General features: G+C 42.0%; 1 protein-coding gene across 1 annotated transcript in view; it reads right to left on the minus strand.

Moving 5' to 3' along the window:
* Nucleotides 1-914: 914 nt before the first annotated feature.
* Nucleotides 915-17,300, minus strand: part of TRABD2B (TraB domain containing 2B) — a 299,654-nt gene continuing 283,268 nt past the window's right edge. Inside the window, exon 7 of the mRNA XM_052802030.1 lies at nucleotides 915-6,447. Within this exon, the coding sequence (XP_052657990.1) occupies nucleotides 6,225-6,447 (223 nt within the window). The 3' untranslated portion in view covers nucleotides 915-6,224. The remainder of the gene's footprint in view (nucleotides 6,448-17,300) is intronic.

The raw sequence follows: 17,300 nt of genomic DNA on the forward strand, positions 1-17,300 counted from the left end.
CAGTTCAAACCGGCTCAAGAGTTTATATGTCCCACTGCATTTCCTACGGTGGCTAGTTCTAAAACAGCTTCGCTGGTGGAGTCCTCTCAAAATAGTGTGTTAAAGAGCAAATGATTTAGCACATAATTAAGAAGCAAACAATGATGCTGCAATCAGCAAGAAGTCTGCAATGTCAGCTACAAGGCAGGATTTGGATGCAAGAAAGAGGGATATGCCAAGAAAAAAAATGGGTAAATCTCTGTGTTGCTGTATCTTGGTGTGGAGAGGTAGCTTCTGCTCCATTCTCAATGGAGACACGGTTCCAGGGTTATTTTATTTGCCAGCACCAACAACAACAGTTCAAAGGACATCAACTGTTTGCACTGGAGAAAAGTGCTTCCTGCAACCACCAAGAGTGAACGCAGATGCTTCATCTGGGCTTTTCCACACGCTCCAGCTAGTTTGTGCAGAAGGGCTGGCTTCCTGGCTCTGTGGCCCCTTGCCCCATGTCAGGACTGATTCTGTGCTTCCCAGGGGCAGTGCTTAGGACTAACAGCAGTGACAGTAACTAATGTCACTGGTGTAGCTCCATGGCTTGCAATGGTGTTTTAGAACTGTAAGTATCCAGGCAAATGGATTTAGTAGTGAGCGGAGTCATTAAAAAGGAAGAGCTCGGTTCTGCTTTCACTCAGACTGACAAAAGCCCACTGACTCTGCAGAAAATAACATCATCTTGCAGAGGCTGTCAGGGTATTTTCTTGCCTGTCCCTTGCTGCCCAGCAAGGGGAGGTGAATCTGCTTGTGGCACAGTGTGGGATACTGGTATTAAGCCTTTGAAATGGTAGAGGCAAGCAGAGCTCCCAGGTCCTGCATCTGCCATTTGGAGCCTTTCCGTCTGCCCAAGCCCCACTCAAAACATGCCATGAGGTTAACCCCGTGGCTTCTCTTGAGTGACAAGGATCGGAGGCTGAGGCTGCTCCACACTCATTACACACCAGGGGCAGCAACTTCTCACCAATAAAAAGGTACATAGAGAGATTCTTCACATCTCTGCAGGAATGGACTTGACAAAACCACATCACTTTATGAGGAACCTTCCCCAGAGTATGATTTCCTCCACCCCATATTGGTCTTGGGCAAAAGAAAAGCAGTGTGCATAAGCTCTACAAACTGAATGTTCCCTTTTTTCAGTGATTTCCTAGCTTTTAGTGCAAAGGAAAGAACCTAGACATACAAGATTCTTGTGCTATGGATTTATAATAACATTTTATTAATATATTATGCTACAAAAATATTTTGACAAAATAATATTAGAAAGCATCTTTTTATTACACTCTTCAAAACAGTTCAAATAAGCAGGAGGCGGAACAGGAAAAAATATTTGAAATACATTTGAATTGAAAACTGACAAATATGCAATTTAAAATTCAGTGTGAGCATGAATCTGCAAGACGGTTAATCATTCCTGCAGAAGAAAAGTATTGACTGCTTATTGGAAAGACCTCTCTGCCTTTACCTAGATTAAGGTGCCTCCTGAAAAGCTAGTCACAGGAAAGGTTGCATTTGGGTTGGGACAAAAAACACACACACACACACTCACATCCCCTATTGCATACATGCACATATATGTGCATACATACACACACACGCATGCACGCACTCTATGATCTCAAAATTAGGCAAATATCCTTCTGCTTCAGTTAAGCTGAAACAAGCTTAAATTGAAGCCGAACTCTAGCACACTCCATGGCCCATTGATCACTTCAGAGATATGACAAGCCCCTACACTTTTTGGATATAATATAGAAATATGTTACTAAGCAAAGTTTGGAATGATAACATTTATGCTGAGATAATAACTTTGGCACTTTGGTTTCTCTAACATAAATATATGCTGGGAAATTCCTCCCTAACAGTGGTATATGGTAATGACTGGGTCATATCATTTGACTAATCAATGCACTAAACATAGATTAAGTTCTCCCTCTTTCCATCTCTCTCTCCCCACAATTGTATATTGAAGAACTTTTAGATAAATACACAACTCTGTACCTTGGGTGTTCCTAAATTACAGTGGAGCTTGGAGGAATGGGAAGGGAAGTTCAAGAAAGCAGATTTTTTTTGACACCTGTATAAAGCATAGTTATCATAAATCATGTTCATCATTTATTGCCAGAAGAGCTATTGCATTATTCAACAGCCCGAGGGATTGCAGAGAAACTACATCAGTCATAAAATATAAAATACCTTCTGTCCCAGCTTACTAACTGGTTCTCCAAGTGGCAGTGCATGTTAATATAGCATCCATAGTTAAACATAAGCAAGAAAAGCTTTAAAACAATGAAAGAGTGGAAGTTAGATCTGTTGCTGGTGGTATGGGATATTTATTCCACCAGGGCAAGACCTTGGCAGATAATTAGCATTCATTTATAATGTTACAGTTACATATAATGTGAATTGTATTGTGTCAGTTGTAGCTGAGTTGAAAAGATGAATCACACGAACATTCAGCTTTGGACTCATCCAAAATCATCTCCTTGATTGCTAGACATTGCATGACTCTCGATTGTGTTTCTCAGAGGTAAATAGTATCACCAGTGTTCGCTATTATATATAGCAGGCATAGATATTTTTGTTAAATCTCCTGCTCTTGGAATCTTGTGATTACATGGGAATCTGAGCTTTCCTTTGGAAGAAAGAAAACAGTCAGTTCCTAGTTTTCTGAGAAACCCACAGAGAAAACTGAAGTCCCATGAAACTGGTAGTCAGTGGTACTTCAAGAGCATGTATCAAATCTAATGCACGCTTTTTAAACTCATGGTGACTATAATCATGATCCATTGCAATGGATGTGCATAGATCTGTGCTAACCAGTGTTAGTGTATTTTAATTAATAGAGGGCTGCTGTAGCTGATTAGTAAATAATCCATTTTATCAATCACAGTGAGGGTCTCATTTTCCAGTATTGCTATGCTTACATGCCATGTACTGAAAAAAGTTACCCTAAGTCATACTTTAGGATAAGGCAATAGAATAAAATAAATGTTTGGTTAGGGAATTGTGCTAAAGCCATTCATGTGGGGTTCCTGAGCTAGGATCTACAGGAAGCTACTTAATCTTATATTTATTGTAAAAGTCATGTCTTCTCCCTTAACCAGAGAAATCTCAGATGACCGAGTGAGCTAGATGCTTTTAGGTGGCAGAAGTCAAGTGTGTGGATCCCAAAGCCAGGAGCACCTTGCTTTGACACCTGCACTGCAGTATGACAAACATGGGGCACCAGCACAAGGGAAATTCGGTGAGCTCCACTAGCATTCATTCATTTCACAGAATGATGGACAAAATGCCAGGAAATGCAAATACGTTAAAACATACTTTGATATCCAAGCTATTTACATACTGCGATATCCAAACATACCGTGATATCTGAGCTTGAGAATACTGAATATTAGTGTCCAGTGTAGGAGTGACTCAGAAAAAAAACCCTCATCAGTGACAAACGGAGAGACTATTCTGTGCAGTATGATGACAACTGTGAGTGTGGAGATATCTGTGTGCTCCTAATATTAAAAAAAGCTCCAGAGGCTTATGGAGAATGCCACAGGTTGGGAAACTATAGAACTGTAATTTCTAGTCTTGGTCCTGTTTGTGGTTTTCCTTACAGTCTTGGATGAGTTGTTTTTGTTTTCTGCTCTTCTCTCTCTCCCTTATCTTTCTGTGGTCTTGTCTATTTATACTGTAAGTTTTCCAACACCTGGAATTATTTCTGGGATGGTACCACAGAATCATTTCTGGATGCGATCAGATTACAACAAATAAAATTCAATGGGTTTTGGTTCGTTGGCTGTTCACTTTTACTATGTAACTTATCATCACCCTTAAGATTTGGCTACCTTATTCCCAGTTCCATTTTTGTAAATAAGACATTATAATTCAGTTCCAATCTCTGTCTTGAATACAGCAAGAGAACCAATCATCTTTTTAAATGCATTAATGTTGAATTTGAAGGTCTGTTAAGCCACTATATTCAAATGAAGGCATTTCTAGGGTAATAGCTCAAATAAAACCAAAATGAAAGTTCTCAAAATATGTTTCCAATATCCAGCTCCATGCAATAAATATTATGCAAGGTGAATGGCTTCTGTCCAAAACTAACATCTCTAATCTTCTGCTAGCCAAAATACACAATATAAAAGTATGCACAGGGCGTGCTTGAAGCTCACATTTGGGGCAAAGCTCAAAGTTTTCCATTCAGCCTTATCAACTGTTGTGCTTGAAAAAAATAGGGGTAGCTTATAGCACTGTTTGCTGTATCCGCTTAAACTGACCACAAACCTACACAACCTTCTGTCAAAAGTAGAGCAAAGGCTGGAGGTCATGGTGTGCAGTAAATCAAAAAGAAGTTCTCTGTATTCTCCCTGGCCTTTGCAAGGCAACAGGTTGGGATGCATGATGGAAAAGCTCAGTATTTCATCATGGTTTCAAATAAAACCATGTGGCTTTTGTAGTCTAATTATTTTCTAACCTACTTTCCTGAATTAACTGGTATGACAACAAACAAACCGTGAATCCTGAACTCTCTTTCACTGCAGACACTTGAAGATTGCATGGAATCATCTGCAGTCCTGGAGACCAGGCTGTAGGGCTGGTGGGAAACTGCCATGACTGTTTTCAGTCATTATTATTATAATCATCGTTATCATCTGATATTTTTTTTCCAGTGAAAAGCACTGCTTTTTTGTAAAGAAAACTTTGCATTATATTTTTCTGTTTTTCGAATCTTCTTTTTTAACTAAGATGTTTTCATCACATATTTTGGATAATTTGGATTTTTGGTTTGTAGATGACACTATTTCAACCAAAATTAATTTTCTGGTTGAAACTCTTGTATCCAAAGGGATTTTTCATCATATTTTGTTGGGGGAAAAAAATGAACATGCCTTATTAAACATGTTTTTTTTTCTCATAGATGTTCATTGCATTCATGAAAAGTAGCTGCTTGGATTTGCTTGGAGCAAATTTTTCAGTGAGTGTAAGGTGTCATAATTTTTCCATCTAAGTCAACAGAGGTACCATCGTCTACAAATGGAGGAATGTTCTGTATGTCTCCATGACACAGGGGTTAATTTGGTTCCTGTGGTCTTGAACAGATTTTGGACAAGTCATAATTCAGCACGGAGCTATTGGCTCTAAGCATCATAATAGCAAGATGAAGAGGAATTTGTAGATGTTCTTTTGCCCTCCAGGTTGTCCATCTGCATTAATACAAATGGTACGAAGAAGTTCCATAGATTAACAGGATACTACAACTTTATATCCTATAGACAGACCAAGTTCTGTTCTCATTTATGCTGGGAAAGGTTGTAGGCTTGTATTTATATAAAATGAGGGAGAGAAGAAAATAATTCCAGTGGGGTTATTCCAGACTTTAAAAGCAATTTTTTATTAAGAAAAAGGTGTCTTAATTTGCGTTAGCTAATGAATTAATCCCAGGGTGAAGAGGGAAATCGGTAATTTCCAAAGAAGTTAAATAGTTTAGTTAAAGACAACAGGGGAACTTAGAGGGTTATCCTGACTAATGACTTACTAAGTCATATAAAAATAACTGGTATTTTAGGTTGTAGCAGCTAATGAGTTAAGAATGCACCTAATTTTCTAATGGGCATAGGCCACAGAGCAGGATCTGCTTTATTCAGTGTAAGCTATGCGAATGAGATAAAAAAAAGTAAAATAAAGAAGTTCAGCAGAAATATACTTATTGGACAGTTGCTGTAAAAAGTAATGGTTAAAGAAATAAAGGTGGCATTCATTTGGTGTCAGTTCAGACATTTGCAGAGTTGTCAGTTAGAAAACAAATATAGAAAATATTAATTTATCTGTTTCACCATCGCTACTGATTAATAGGGATGTTATTAACATATACAACAAGAAAAATAAGTTTACCAGTCGAATAAATACATTTTTTCTTTTTCTTTTTTTTTTCTTTATATGAACATGTATATTTTACAAAACCCCATAGCACTATGGGAAATAAAGATCCTTCTACAAAAAGAAGATGTAAGTCAGTGTTACAATAAAGCTTTAGAATTTCAAAATGTATCTGGGCAAAGAGACAAAATCAGCTAGAAGGCACTACTGAGTCACTGAGAAGGTCCAGCTTGTAACTGTTGTTGTCTTAACCTCCAATTCGTTCATAAATTATCTCTCTTCTCTATTCCAAGGGATTGAACGTAATACTAATGTGGTCAGGAAGGCTGCAGTAGATTCAGGAGAAAAGAAGCTATGGCCATGCAGAGAGGAGAAGTTATTGATGGCCATAAAAGGCTGGCTGAAGCTGAGCTTGTAGGCTGAGGCTGGGATGGGCGATCTGAACGCGGTCTCTGATCCAGCCGGTTTGAAATCCAAATGGGAGGTTTGACTGTGATGTAGCCATTGGTTATCCTGATATAGGAAGGCAACGTGGTGGTGCTAAAAGAAAACACAAGAGAAGGAAATTACACAGGAGAAACCTTATCTCCGTGAGCTGTCATTCTACATGGCAGTAACAACAACAACAACAATCATCACAACTACTATTATTGTTACACACTTTAGACATGCAGGGAGAGCCCCAGGGGCTGATAAGCATGATGATCTGGAAAGAGGTCTGATTCAGGATGTCCCTCAGCTTCTGGCTGCTGGTAGAATATAGGCAAAGGAGGGATCACTCTTGATACATCTAACTTATTGCACTCACTTTTAAAGCATCCATTATTGGCCAGCATCAGAGACTGCGACAGATGTATCTTTGTGCTGACCCAGGATGACCTCATTCTTAGGTTCTTAAGTACCTTCTTGCCACCAAATGTCTCAAAATTTGTCATGTCTCAGAGACTGGATACTAAGTCCAGGAGTACAAAACACGTCCCTCCCCTGTTTCACAAGCCATAAAGAATTTCTCAGGATCCCCTTACACAACTGATAACCTTGAGCACAGGAGACCAAGCAGCTTCGTTTCTCTTCCTGGCTTTAAGCCATTTTGGATCAAATCACAGTGCCAAACCCAGACTCAGTGTGAAGTTTCCTGTCTGTGGATTTGCCTCAATAGTGCTGTGATTGCTTATTGATTGTAGCTTGAGTTAGTACTTTGATTTGAATTTGCAGGCTGGAATTCATCATGATTCCCATAACACTGAAGGTCAAAAAGGTCCATTTACAATTGATTTGGAAGTTTTAAGTTGTAATCTCCATTTCATAAATGCATTGCATTTCCATTGCATCCATTATTGGATGATCCGTAATCCACCAGTTGTCACAGAGCAGCACAACCGAGCACGCAAACTGTGCAAGGTGGAGTCTGGACTTAAAAACAAGGCATTCTGCTGTGGAGCAAGGAGAAAAAAGACAAGTTCCCCTGCAAACAAGATGTGACACTAATACCTGCAGATTGTCTGTGTTACTTTCTAAATCTTCTGTAAAGGGGATTTGGAGGCACTGAAAATGACTGTCAAATAATTTTTTATGGGGTAAGAAGCTATATGCAGTTCTATAAATATTTAGCTACAGTATCTGAGATCTTGACCTTGGAAGAAAAAGGCTGCATCTTGCATAATATCAGATAAAAGGAACAATACCTTTGTCGTGGTTTAACCCCAGCCAGCAACTAAGCACCACACAGCCGCTCACTCACTCCCCCCCCACCCAGTGGGATGGGGGAGAAAATCGGGAAAGAAGTAAAACTTGTGGGTTGAGATAAGAAAGGTTTAATAGAACAGAAAAGAAGAAACTAGTAATGATAATGATAACACTAATAAAACGACAACAGCAATAATGAAAGGATTGGAATGTACAAATGATGCGCAGTGCAATTGCTCACCACCCGCCGACCGACACCCAGCCAGTCCCCCCGAGCGGCGAATCCCTGCCCCCACTCCCCCCAGTTTATATACTAGATGGGACGTCCCATGGTCTGGAATACACCGTTGGCCAGTTTGGGTCAGCTGCCCTGGCTGTGTCCTGTGCCAACTTCTTGTGCCCCTCCAGCTTTCTCGCTGGCTGGGCATGAGAAGCTGAAAAATCCTTGACTTAGTCTAAACACTACTGAGCGACAACTGAAAACATCAGTGTTATCAACATTCTTCGCATACTGAACTCAAAACATAGCACTGTACCAGCTACTAGGAAGACAGTTAACTCTATCCCAGCTGAAACCAGGACAACCTTGCTCCAGATTCATGCACAGAAATAGAATTTAGTAGCACTGAAGGCTTCTGTCTTTTTCTGTCTAAGCAATACCAAGATAGCTTTTAGCTCAGATGCTTCAAATGTGTTGAGTCAATCACGAACTGTGAGAAGATCAGAGTCCACGCAGAAGAGGACACTGGTAAACACACATGTGGGTCAACATCAAATCCAATAGACAATCACTGCACACTACACTTCACCTTGGGTTTTGGGATAATTCATTTGATTTCTTCCCTCATCCTTTATACTGTCACCACATCTTCTGGGTGGGATAGTTGTTCTGTAGCTAGAAGTGATCTTAACTAATGTGCAATGAATTAGAGTAAAAAGAAAATGCAGTCTTGAATTAAAGACATGGGAATTGCTTCATGGGAGCGGATAATCCATCTGACCAGTATTAGGACTTCGACAGTGAAAAGCGGTGCTTTCTCCAGAGGAACAAACTGCTGTAAATAGAGAATTCTGAAATCAAGCCTTTCCAGAGAAACCTCTTATCCAAATTCCCATGGTGAGTGGTTGGTTTATGTCTTGAACTGATAACACAAGATACACAGCTTTAGAGCTTCTGCTATATTGCATCAAAACCGCTGCAGTCACTTAATACAAAGAGTTGATCTGGGATAAGCTAATGCCGCTGTTTCAAATTTGTCCAGCTTTTGTGAGCAGTTAATTTAGTGCTGGCAAGAATGATACCAGATTAGGCACTCTGTATTCAAACTCCTGCAATATACATAACATCAAGTATGAATGACCTTCCCATAGTGAATACAAAGCATCATTAAAGCATACTTCTGACAAAACTAGGTACTACACACTCGGAATAATTCAGCAGAAATGCAGTCATGCTCCAGCTTCTGATCCAGATCTCAGTTATCCTGTTGAGTGATGCTGTGGTGCACAGACCTGGCAACGTTGACAGTGGGATCACAATTTTGGGTTTTTTTCCCCTGTACCAGTTTTCCCTAAGGTAAGTGTGGGTAGGTACTTGTACTCATCTTTTGGTTACTGTTTGTCACTTTACAGAACTACACAATTTAGCCCTAAATTACATTTTAAACTGCAAGGAGGGTCTGGTTTTCAATTTCAATTTAAAAAACATTGCCAAAATGCCATTCAGACTTGCAGTTTGGGTGTATCCTGCTCCTAACACATTCTATGGGCTTGATCCTCCACTGCGATTAAAATGTCCCTTGCACAAACTGTCTTTCTGCACCTCAGGGATGTATTGTGTGAGATGTCCGATGGGGGACACAGGCTGGCCAGGGAACCCGTAAAAGAATCACAAGCCCATTCATCAGCCAACTGCATCTAAGGGATTCCTAAAGCAGCCTTAAATCAACATTTTATGTCTCTGTATGAAGTTTCTAGTCAACTGCCAGAAGTGCTTTGTTGGGTTTTTGTTGATTTTTTTTTCCCCCTTGAAAACAGGTATTTTTTGGGGAAAAAAACCCTACGGTTTACTTAAAATCCCAGGGTTTCCTGTCAAAAGACCTGAGAATTTTTGACCACTCTTCTCCTCAGTCAGCGAGGTCATATTCTGTTTTCAAGACACTAGATTTCTCTAAAGGCTTCCTTGTTAAGATAAATACTGTTAGGTGGGGTTGTTTGTTTTTAAAAAATCCTGAAGTGCTTTACAAGAGAAGAACAGTGTGTTTCCATTAATGTGTACAAAGCATGCTAACAGCAAATGAATCACAGTTTATCCATATAAGACATTTTCTTAAATGCAACTCTACTTCTAGCCAACTGCCAAGATGGTTTAGAGATATTTAAAGAGAATGATCCCTTTTACCAAATGCTACAAAACTCCTTGCAAAACCTCTGGTCCAAGTTTGTAACTAGGCTGTTTCTATAGTGAATGGGGAGAGAAACCTCTCCAGAATGTGGTCCACCTCATTCCAGTGCAGGTCTCTAGGGGTTACTTATTCTTGCTTGGGGTCTTTCTCTTCCTAGGGGTTACAGAGGGGCCCTAAACAGCCAGGTTAGATTACAACCTAATCTTAGAGGTGGTCCTGGTGTCAGGAGATGGCTTCTCCAAACTCCTTCTGAGCATGTTTGCACGTGCACGTAGGATCTCACTGACCCTCGGACCTTCCCTAAGGGTGAAAGCAGCAGCAGAGTCCCCTGAACTCAACTGGAAAACTTCCATTGTCCTCAGGGAGGTTTTGATCATTCCTGAAATGGACATAGGGAATAATAAAAATGAATCACAGATCTGAGGCATAATAATCTAAATTATTATATGCCTTCTCTTGCCAGCCCAGGATATTCTGTATTTCAGTCTTTTGTGTCTGATAAAAATATCTTTAATAAAACATTCCACATGATCTGTGGTGAACAGGCAACCACTGGCTCCACTGTTCATACCTCTCTTTTTTTGCTTCTGTGTATAGGATTGTTTTAAAAATTTGGAAGACTCCAGGTATCTTCTAGCCAAATGACCTGCAGTTTCATATTCATGAACTTGTACTTTTGATCAGATAATAGGGCAGTTTTTCCAAATCAGTGCATTAGTCATATATTGTCTTACCATCATTAGAACATGTAAAACTTTCCCCCAAAATGGGGCCTCACGCACAGGCTTTGTGAACAGACCCTACTGAATCCAATTACATGATTCAAGTCCTCTACGCTGGGGGCATGCTGAAGCACCTTGATGATTTGGGATCATTTTAAAACTGAAAAATAAAACAAACACACATGCAACCCTTTGGGGGAGTTTCTGTTCTGGTTTAGCTTGCGAGGATTTTGCAAGGAGCTCACAACCTAAATTTTAGCATGACTTGGTTTATCCATATAAGCAGGGCTCATCTGACCACATGTGACACCACAACAGAATGAGGGAAGATAGGACCAGGAGGGACTTTCTGGCCATCTGTCCCAAAGACAGTGACGAGATCTAAACCTCTCCTGACATTTATGTCTAATCCAGTCTCAAAAAAACCCTACAATGACAGCAATTCCAGAGTCTCTGCAGACATCTATTCCAGCATTTCACCGTTCCTGATGTCCAGAATTACTGCCTAATGTTTCACCAAACCTCCCTTGCTACAGCGCGTGTTCGTGACTTCTCCTGTCCCCATGGGCAGGTTTATTCCTTTCCTCTTCTCAGCAGCCTTTCAGGTGTTTTGAAGACTTAACCATGTTTCACTTCAGTCTTCTCTCTTTTAAACAAACAATTCCCTCTGCCTTTCTCTGCAAGTCCTCAGGTGCTTTCTCTCCGTCCTTTCTTCCACTCTCCCCTGGCTCTGCCTAGCTGAGCAGTGCCTTCTCTGAAGTGAGATGCCCCAAACTGGAAACAGTAGGTCTATAGCTGGGATATTGCCAGCCCTATGCTCTGTGCAGTAGGTACCACTGCTTCTTTATTTGCAAAGCAGAAGAAAGTGCATGAAAAATATGCAATCTCCAGGAAGACAGTCTTTTCACTACTTTTTGCCCCCAAAGTCCAAACTGCCTTTATGGTCCCAGTAACTGCTCTGAAGCTCATGAAAAACTGATGGTGCTCTGAGGGGGTGAGGATGGACCGAATTATGGTGATATTTCTATGCATTTTTAATCTGCTGCCATGCCTCAGTTGCAACACGGTTTCTGTTCAGGGTGGAGGAAGTGACCCTTTTAAGCATAACTTACAAAGTGTTTGGGGATTTTTCTGGATCAAAGGAACTATATAAACACATGACAACTATTTTTAATAAATGTAAACAAATGTGGACTCAGACAGCCCTTCTTACAATAGCATCTGATGAAAGAAGCTTACCAAGACAATGTGCCAGCATAGATTGAACCCTGAAAAAATGCATGTTTCAACTGAAAAACTAAAGAGCTAGTAAACTGAAAGAAAATTTTTGAGTTAATACAATAATGGCTGTTTTGCATTTGTGATTTGATGTTAACCTTATGATGGCTAGGTTTTTTTTAAGTGATATTAAGCATATGCTTCCTGTTTCTTTTCAAACAAATTTTGCCCTATTTTTTTTCCTTTTCATTTAATGAACAGATGTGAAAGGAGTTGATCACATTATTTTTCTGGTGATCAGAAATAATGTTCTGCTAGAGAAGACAATTATTCTTGGAACTAACCAGACCTATTTATGTCACCAAAATTTATTAATGAAGATTTGAAAAATACATCTGCTTAAAGCACTGGGACGAACCCATTGCGGTATGTAAACAAGCTGGCTGGCAAGAAGTCTGACCACACATTTGAAAGAAAAGAATAGGTGCTCAACCAAGAGGAAAAAGAAGTATGTTGGGGAAAAAAAAATCACACTAGGAATGTCACAAGGATTTTACTGCAAAAACCGCTGAAGTAACCTCTTAAAGGGAATGTGAAGTCCCCACCTCCTGAAATTTTCATATTATTATTTGATGTATTTCTGGAAGGGATTCTTTAGATCAGCACAGGCTCTGTTCCCCCCAAGCTTCATCTATCTCTTCATCATTGCTTTCCTTATGGACACTGTTCTTGCAGTCTGAGGGATAAATCCTGCAGGATGCTGAGTCTCTTGGTCCCAGACTAGCAGGACGCTAAGCACTGCAAGCACATGAGTGCTTCCAGCAAGGCTAGTATTCACATACTTACAACTCAGCACGTCCTAAAGTCCTTTGTGGGATCAAGGCAAAGAGGCTCACGCTTTCGCAAGGTTCAGCTGATTAAAAAAAATAATAATCCAACCTGGATCTGATTAAGGAATCCAGTTTTGGTCCAGAGGAGGCCACTACTTACTTGCAGTAGTGTAGTAAACTGCCTTTGCATGTCTGAATGAGTAAGCAATATCACACGCTGGTTTGTGGCCAACAGAGAAGACGGGGATGAGCCAAAGAAGAGCCTTATCTCTACTATTTTCCCTTTACCCCAGGGCTATTGGGAGCCCCTATCTTTGGCCATTTTCCACACCGCAAGCATCCATCCTCTCTGCGAGCAGCACAGCCGCAGAGCTGCGAGGAGGTTAGCTGTAGCCACGCTATCGATAGAGGGGTCAGGCAACAACATCAGGAGCATTTCAACAACCCGCCGCTGTCAATCTGAGCTTTCCTTCTGATGAGACTCAAATGGGAACCATCTTTCCACCTGAGAGGAATGTCACGCTCTGATCCAGCCTTAATTCAATTCTCTGGCTCCTCTAGAGACTGACAGCGAGCAATTCTCCTCCTTGAAGCAGGCACCCGTGAGCCTCCGGCCCCTGTGCGGAGGCAAAGGCAGTGCATGTCCACTGATAGAGGTCTGTTCCCCCAGCCCTGCTCTTTGTTAGGATCACGTCTGCCATGGCTTATCTCTAGGACAAAGAAGAAGATATCGAGGGAAAAGAGGGAAAGGGAAGCAGGCATTGGGTCTGAAAGGACAGAAAGCTGTGAACAAGCATGCCAGGACCCCGAGCCACTCTGTCACCGTCTGCTGAAGCGCAGGAAGGTTGGTGGTGGGGAGCAGGACACGGCACACAAGGATGGGATGCTTGCTGGGTGAAGGGAACTGATGTGAGGCACCTTCACCTCCTGAACGTGCAGGACCGAGGCTATCAGCAGCATCTGCAGAAGGTGCCATCAAGGAGAATCATGGGCAGTCCTTCAGATGCCCTGGCCTTTAATAGGATTTAAAGGGTGGGGTTAATTGTAGCTATGCCAGATGCAGGCTTGTAGTCAGAGCTATTCAGCTGTGTTCCCGCTACAGTTTGTGGGGAACAAGATGTCTCCAGAGGACAATCCTTTCCCCCCAAAGGCACGTCTCTAAGGCAGGCGAGATGAGCTGCTTCTGAAGATCTCTATCTCTGGAATTCAGGTCTCCTCAATCCCAGCCAAGCTTTTGCCCCAGCGAGGGCTCTGACCGGTAAGGATGGGTTTCTGAACTGCGACGAGGCCGCAGCGTGGGGAAGAGGAAAGCTGCGGATTCTGCAGCGCAAAAAGCAGCAGCTGGTGGGGACGCAGCCTGCTGTCCCCTCTTTGGGGTCTTGGCTCTGAGGTTTGACATGAAGGAGGGGAAGGTGGCTTACTTGGATCAGGGCATCCAGAGATAGTGTAAGCAGGAGGAGGCTCAACATTGAAATGCAGCTCAAATACCTCTGGTGCATTTTTGGCCCCCTCTCTGGATGGGCCATGGGCTGGAAGCCAGGGGATTTGGTTTTTATCCCCATGTCACCCACCGAGGAACCATCAAAACCTCATTAAATCACTTTACTTCTATTACTCCCCTGACTCTGATCTGAGTCAGGACCTTGACGCCACCGGCATTAACCCAACGTGAAGCGTTTTGCAGGCTCTCACTGTGATTTGCAGGTCCCGATTGCCCAGGCCACCTGCAAAATACCTCCGTGATGACAAATTCAGCCCCAAAGTGACAGTGACCTGCAGCGAGGCTGAGCACTACAGGGGCATCCTAAAGCCACAGGTGGGTCATATTATTAAGGCAAAGTGTATCATCTGCTGTGGGGCCAGAGGAGGGGACGGGGATGGGAGGGAAAGGGACAGGGGCAAGGGAGGCTGCTGCATCAGAGAGAGGGGAAAGCGGAGGAGAGGAGTTTGCTGCCACAGCAATGCAGCCTGAAGGTCCCCCCGGCATGGCGGCACGGTGATGCAAAGGTGGACATCAGGATGCATCTAGCAGGTAGGGAAGGAGCAGGTGAGAAACAACTCCAGCACAGCCCGAGGGCCCTTTTCTGAAGTGAACTTCCAGCACGTGGGAAAGTTTCCTGCACCTCGCGGTCAGGTTTAGCTTTCCCCCATCCCCAGAGGACACTGGGTATGGCCCTTTTCAACCTCCCACCCTGAAGCCCTTCAGAAAACCCTGCAAATACAAATCCTGCACCCACACATGTTGCGGTGGCAGAATCAGGCCGGCCGCTCCTTTCCAGACAACTGCCGAATGGTGTAAAAACACAGAACGCTGTAAAAACCAGTAACCTTTGAAGCACACCCTCTGAGTAATTACCCCATTCCCATCTAATGACTTAAAGATGTTATATTCCTCTCTGATTTGGCAACAACAAAGATTTCGACCTTATTAAAACCAGCCCATCAGGAAACTACATGTCATCCTTTAAAAAAAGAAAAAAAAAAAGAAAAAAAAAGAGGGGAAAAAAAAGAAATTAAGTTCCTTAAAATCCCTGTGAACAATAATTCAAGATACTGTAGCTGAAGACCCATGATTTGTTGTAGAGTGTCTGGGTGGTCCCAAGGCAGGAGATGACAACATTAGCTCTTTCCTTTGCCCTTCTAAGAAATGCTTTGATGATTCTCTAATATCCTAAGAATATCCCCCCGTGATTCTGCACTGGGACGAGGCAATCACAGAGCCGGGATAATGCATCCCAGTTTTACCCAGGGCCTGGCCCTTGCCAAGAGGGGATAGCTCAGAGCCCTTTGTTTCACCAGTTCTGCACTGACATCTGAGCCAGGATGTGTTCATGATAGTCTAAATAGTGATGTGGGCTCAAAAACATCCACAAACTCACCCCCACCCACTGCACACATCTGGCCGTGTACCTGATTTGTATGCACAATTAAAGCACTCATCATCACAGCTCAAATAACCAAGTACTTGTTTCACTGGTCCTTGGACAGATGATTGCAGTTTTTACAGCCAAAGTAAGCAAGAACATCAAGGGTGCATACACAGATAGGCTTAGTATTGTAAATATCTTGCCAGTGATGCAATCTGTGAAGATTTTTGGGCAACCTGCTGATACACAACATGTAAAGAGTTAATTTGTTGGTGCTGCAATCAGGTGGTTTTGAACCAAATCCCAAGCATGAGCAGAATATCTGTCTTTTGTCTGTATTTTGCAAACTGGCTGCTCTCACCAATACAGCCCTACATGCAAAGGAATTTTCATTTTTGGGGTGGTCAAAATCATAATCCATATTTTATGTCTTGGGCTCAACCTTTCAATTAATTAGAACCAGAGTGACTCGGTCTGCCCTCTCCTATGTGCACTCAAGTGTTTGTTTGGCATTGTGTGGGCCCTGTGGCTCAAATATTTTTTGCAGATGCACAGAATTAACCATGCATGTTTAGATGTGCTTGGGGAACACATACGTTCATAGACATGTATATATTTGACCCTGTCACTTTCTTGTTAAACACTGTAAAAGATATCGACTTTCCCCTCCAGATTTTAAAATGATTTAGAATAGGCAGTAGTGGGGAAATACCTAAAACATCCTGTCAAATTAAGTATTTTCTCCAAGACTGTTCTCTAAGACACACAATTATTCCAGCTAAGAATATGCCTGTGCAATGTATTAAGGAACAGAATGAACAACTAAAATATAAACTGGCTTAAATGGATGTCCAATATACTGCATTTTTCCATTTCATTTTAATTTTTCTTTTTCCTCCTCCCTGTTCTTTTTCCATCTCCACATAACAGTTTTTCTCTCCGCTTAGTCTGTATCACATTTTTCTCTCCGCTTCGTCTGTATCACATTTTTCTCTCTAATTCACTGGGCTCACTTTCCTGCTCACTGCTTGTATTTTTCCAGAGTCTCTCTTAGTAAGAATAATTAAGGTTGGGTCAGATCTTTGAACCTGTTATTTGGAGCAGTATTGAATTCAAGCTTGTTCCACTGAACAAAAGCACTGGCTTCTTTTTCTTTCCAACAGACTCACTCTCAAAATAAAAAAAGGTTCACAGGGTATGTCTACCAGGCGGAAACGCCAAGGACGTTAAACTGCTGCATTGCCCACAAGGTTTGGGTTCCTCCTGCTGCTTGCAAAGCAACTACAGAGATAGCAGCCACAGCACAAAATCCTTCTCCCCAAGCACTTCCAAACCCTCTGGAAACCTGGAGATGCCATCAGTGGCTCATAAAAAGCTGCTTGCTGGCCTGCAGGGCTGGAAAGGCTGCAAAAGCTTTCCCTGCCGGGTGTCATAACCCAGACCCCAAAGTGTCTCTGCAGAACTGAGCTTCTGCGAGCATGGTCCACACCACGTCTCTCCACGGTACTGCTACAGGAGGCATCCCTGACACCCAGCAGCTCACAGGCAATAGGCTTGGCTCCCTCGCCTTCCAGCATCGTGGGCTCAGGCCCCAGGTATAATGCTTACTTTGTTCAGTTAAGTTATTCAGGAATTGTAAAGAGGAGATCTAAGTGAAATCGGAAT

Source organism: Harpia harpyja, chromosome 11 (assembly GCF_026419915.1).
Source record: "Harpia harpyja isolate bHarHar1 chromosome 11, bHarHar1 primary haplotype, whole genome shotgun sequence".
Taxonomy (NCBI): Eukaryota; Metazoa; Chordata; class Aves; order Accipitriformes; family Accipitridae; genus Harpia; species Harpia harpyja.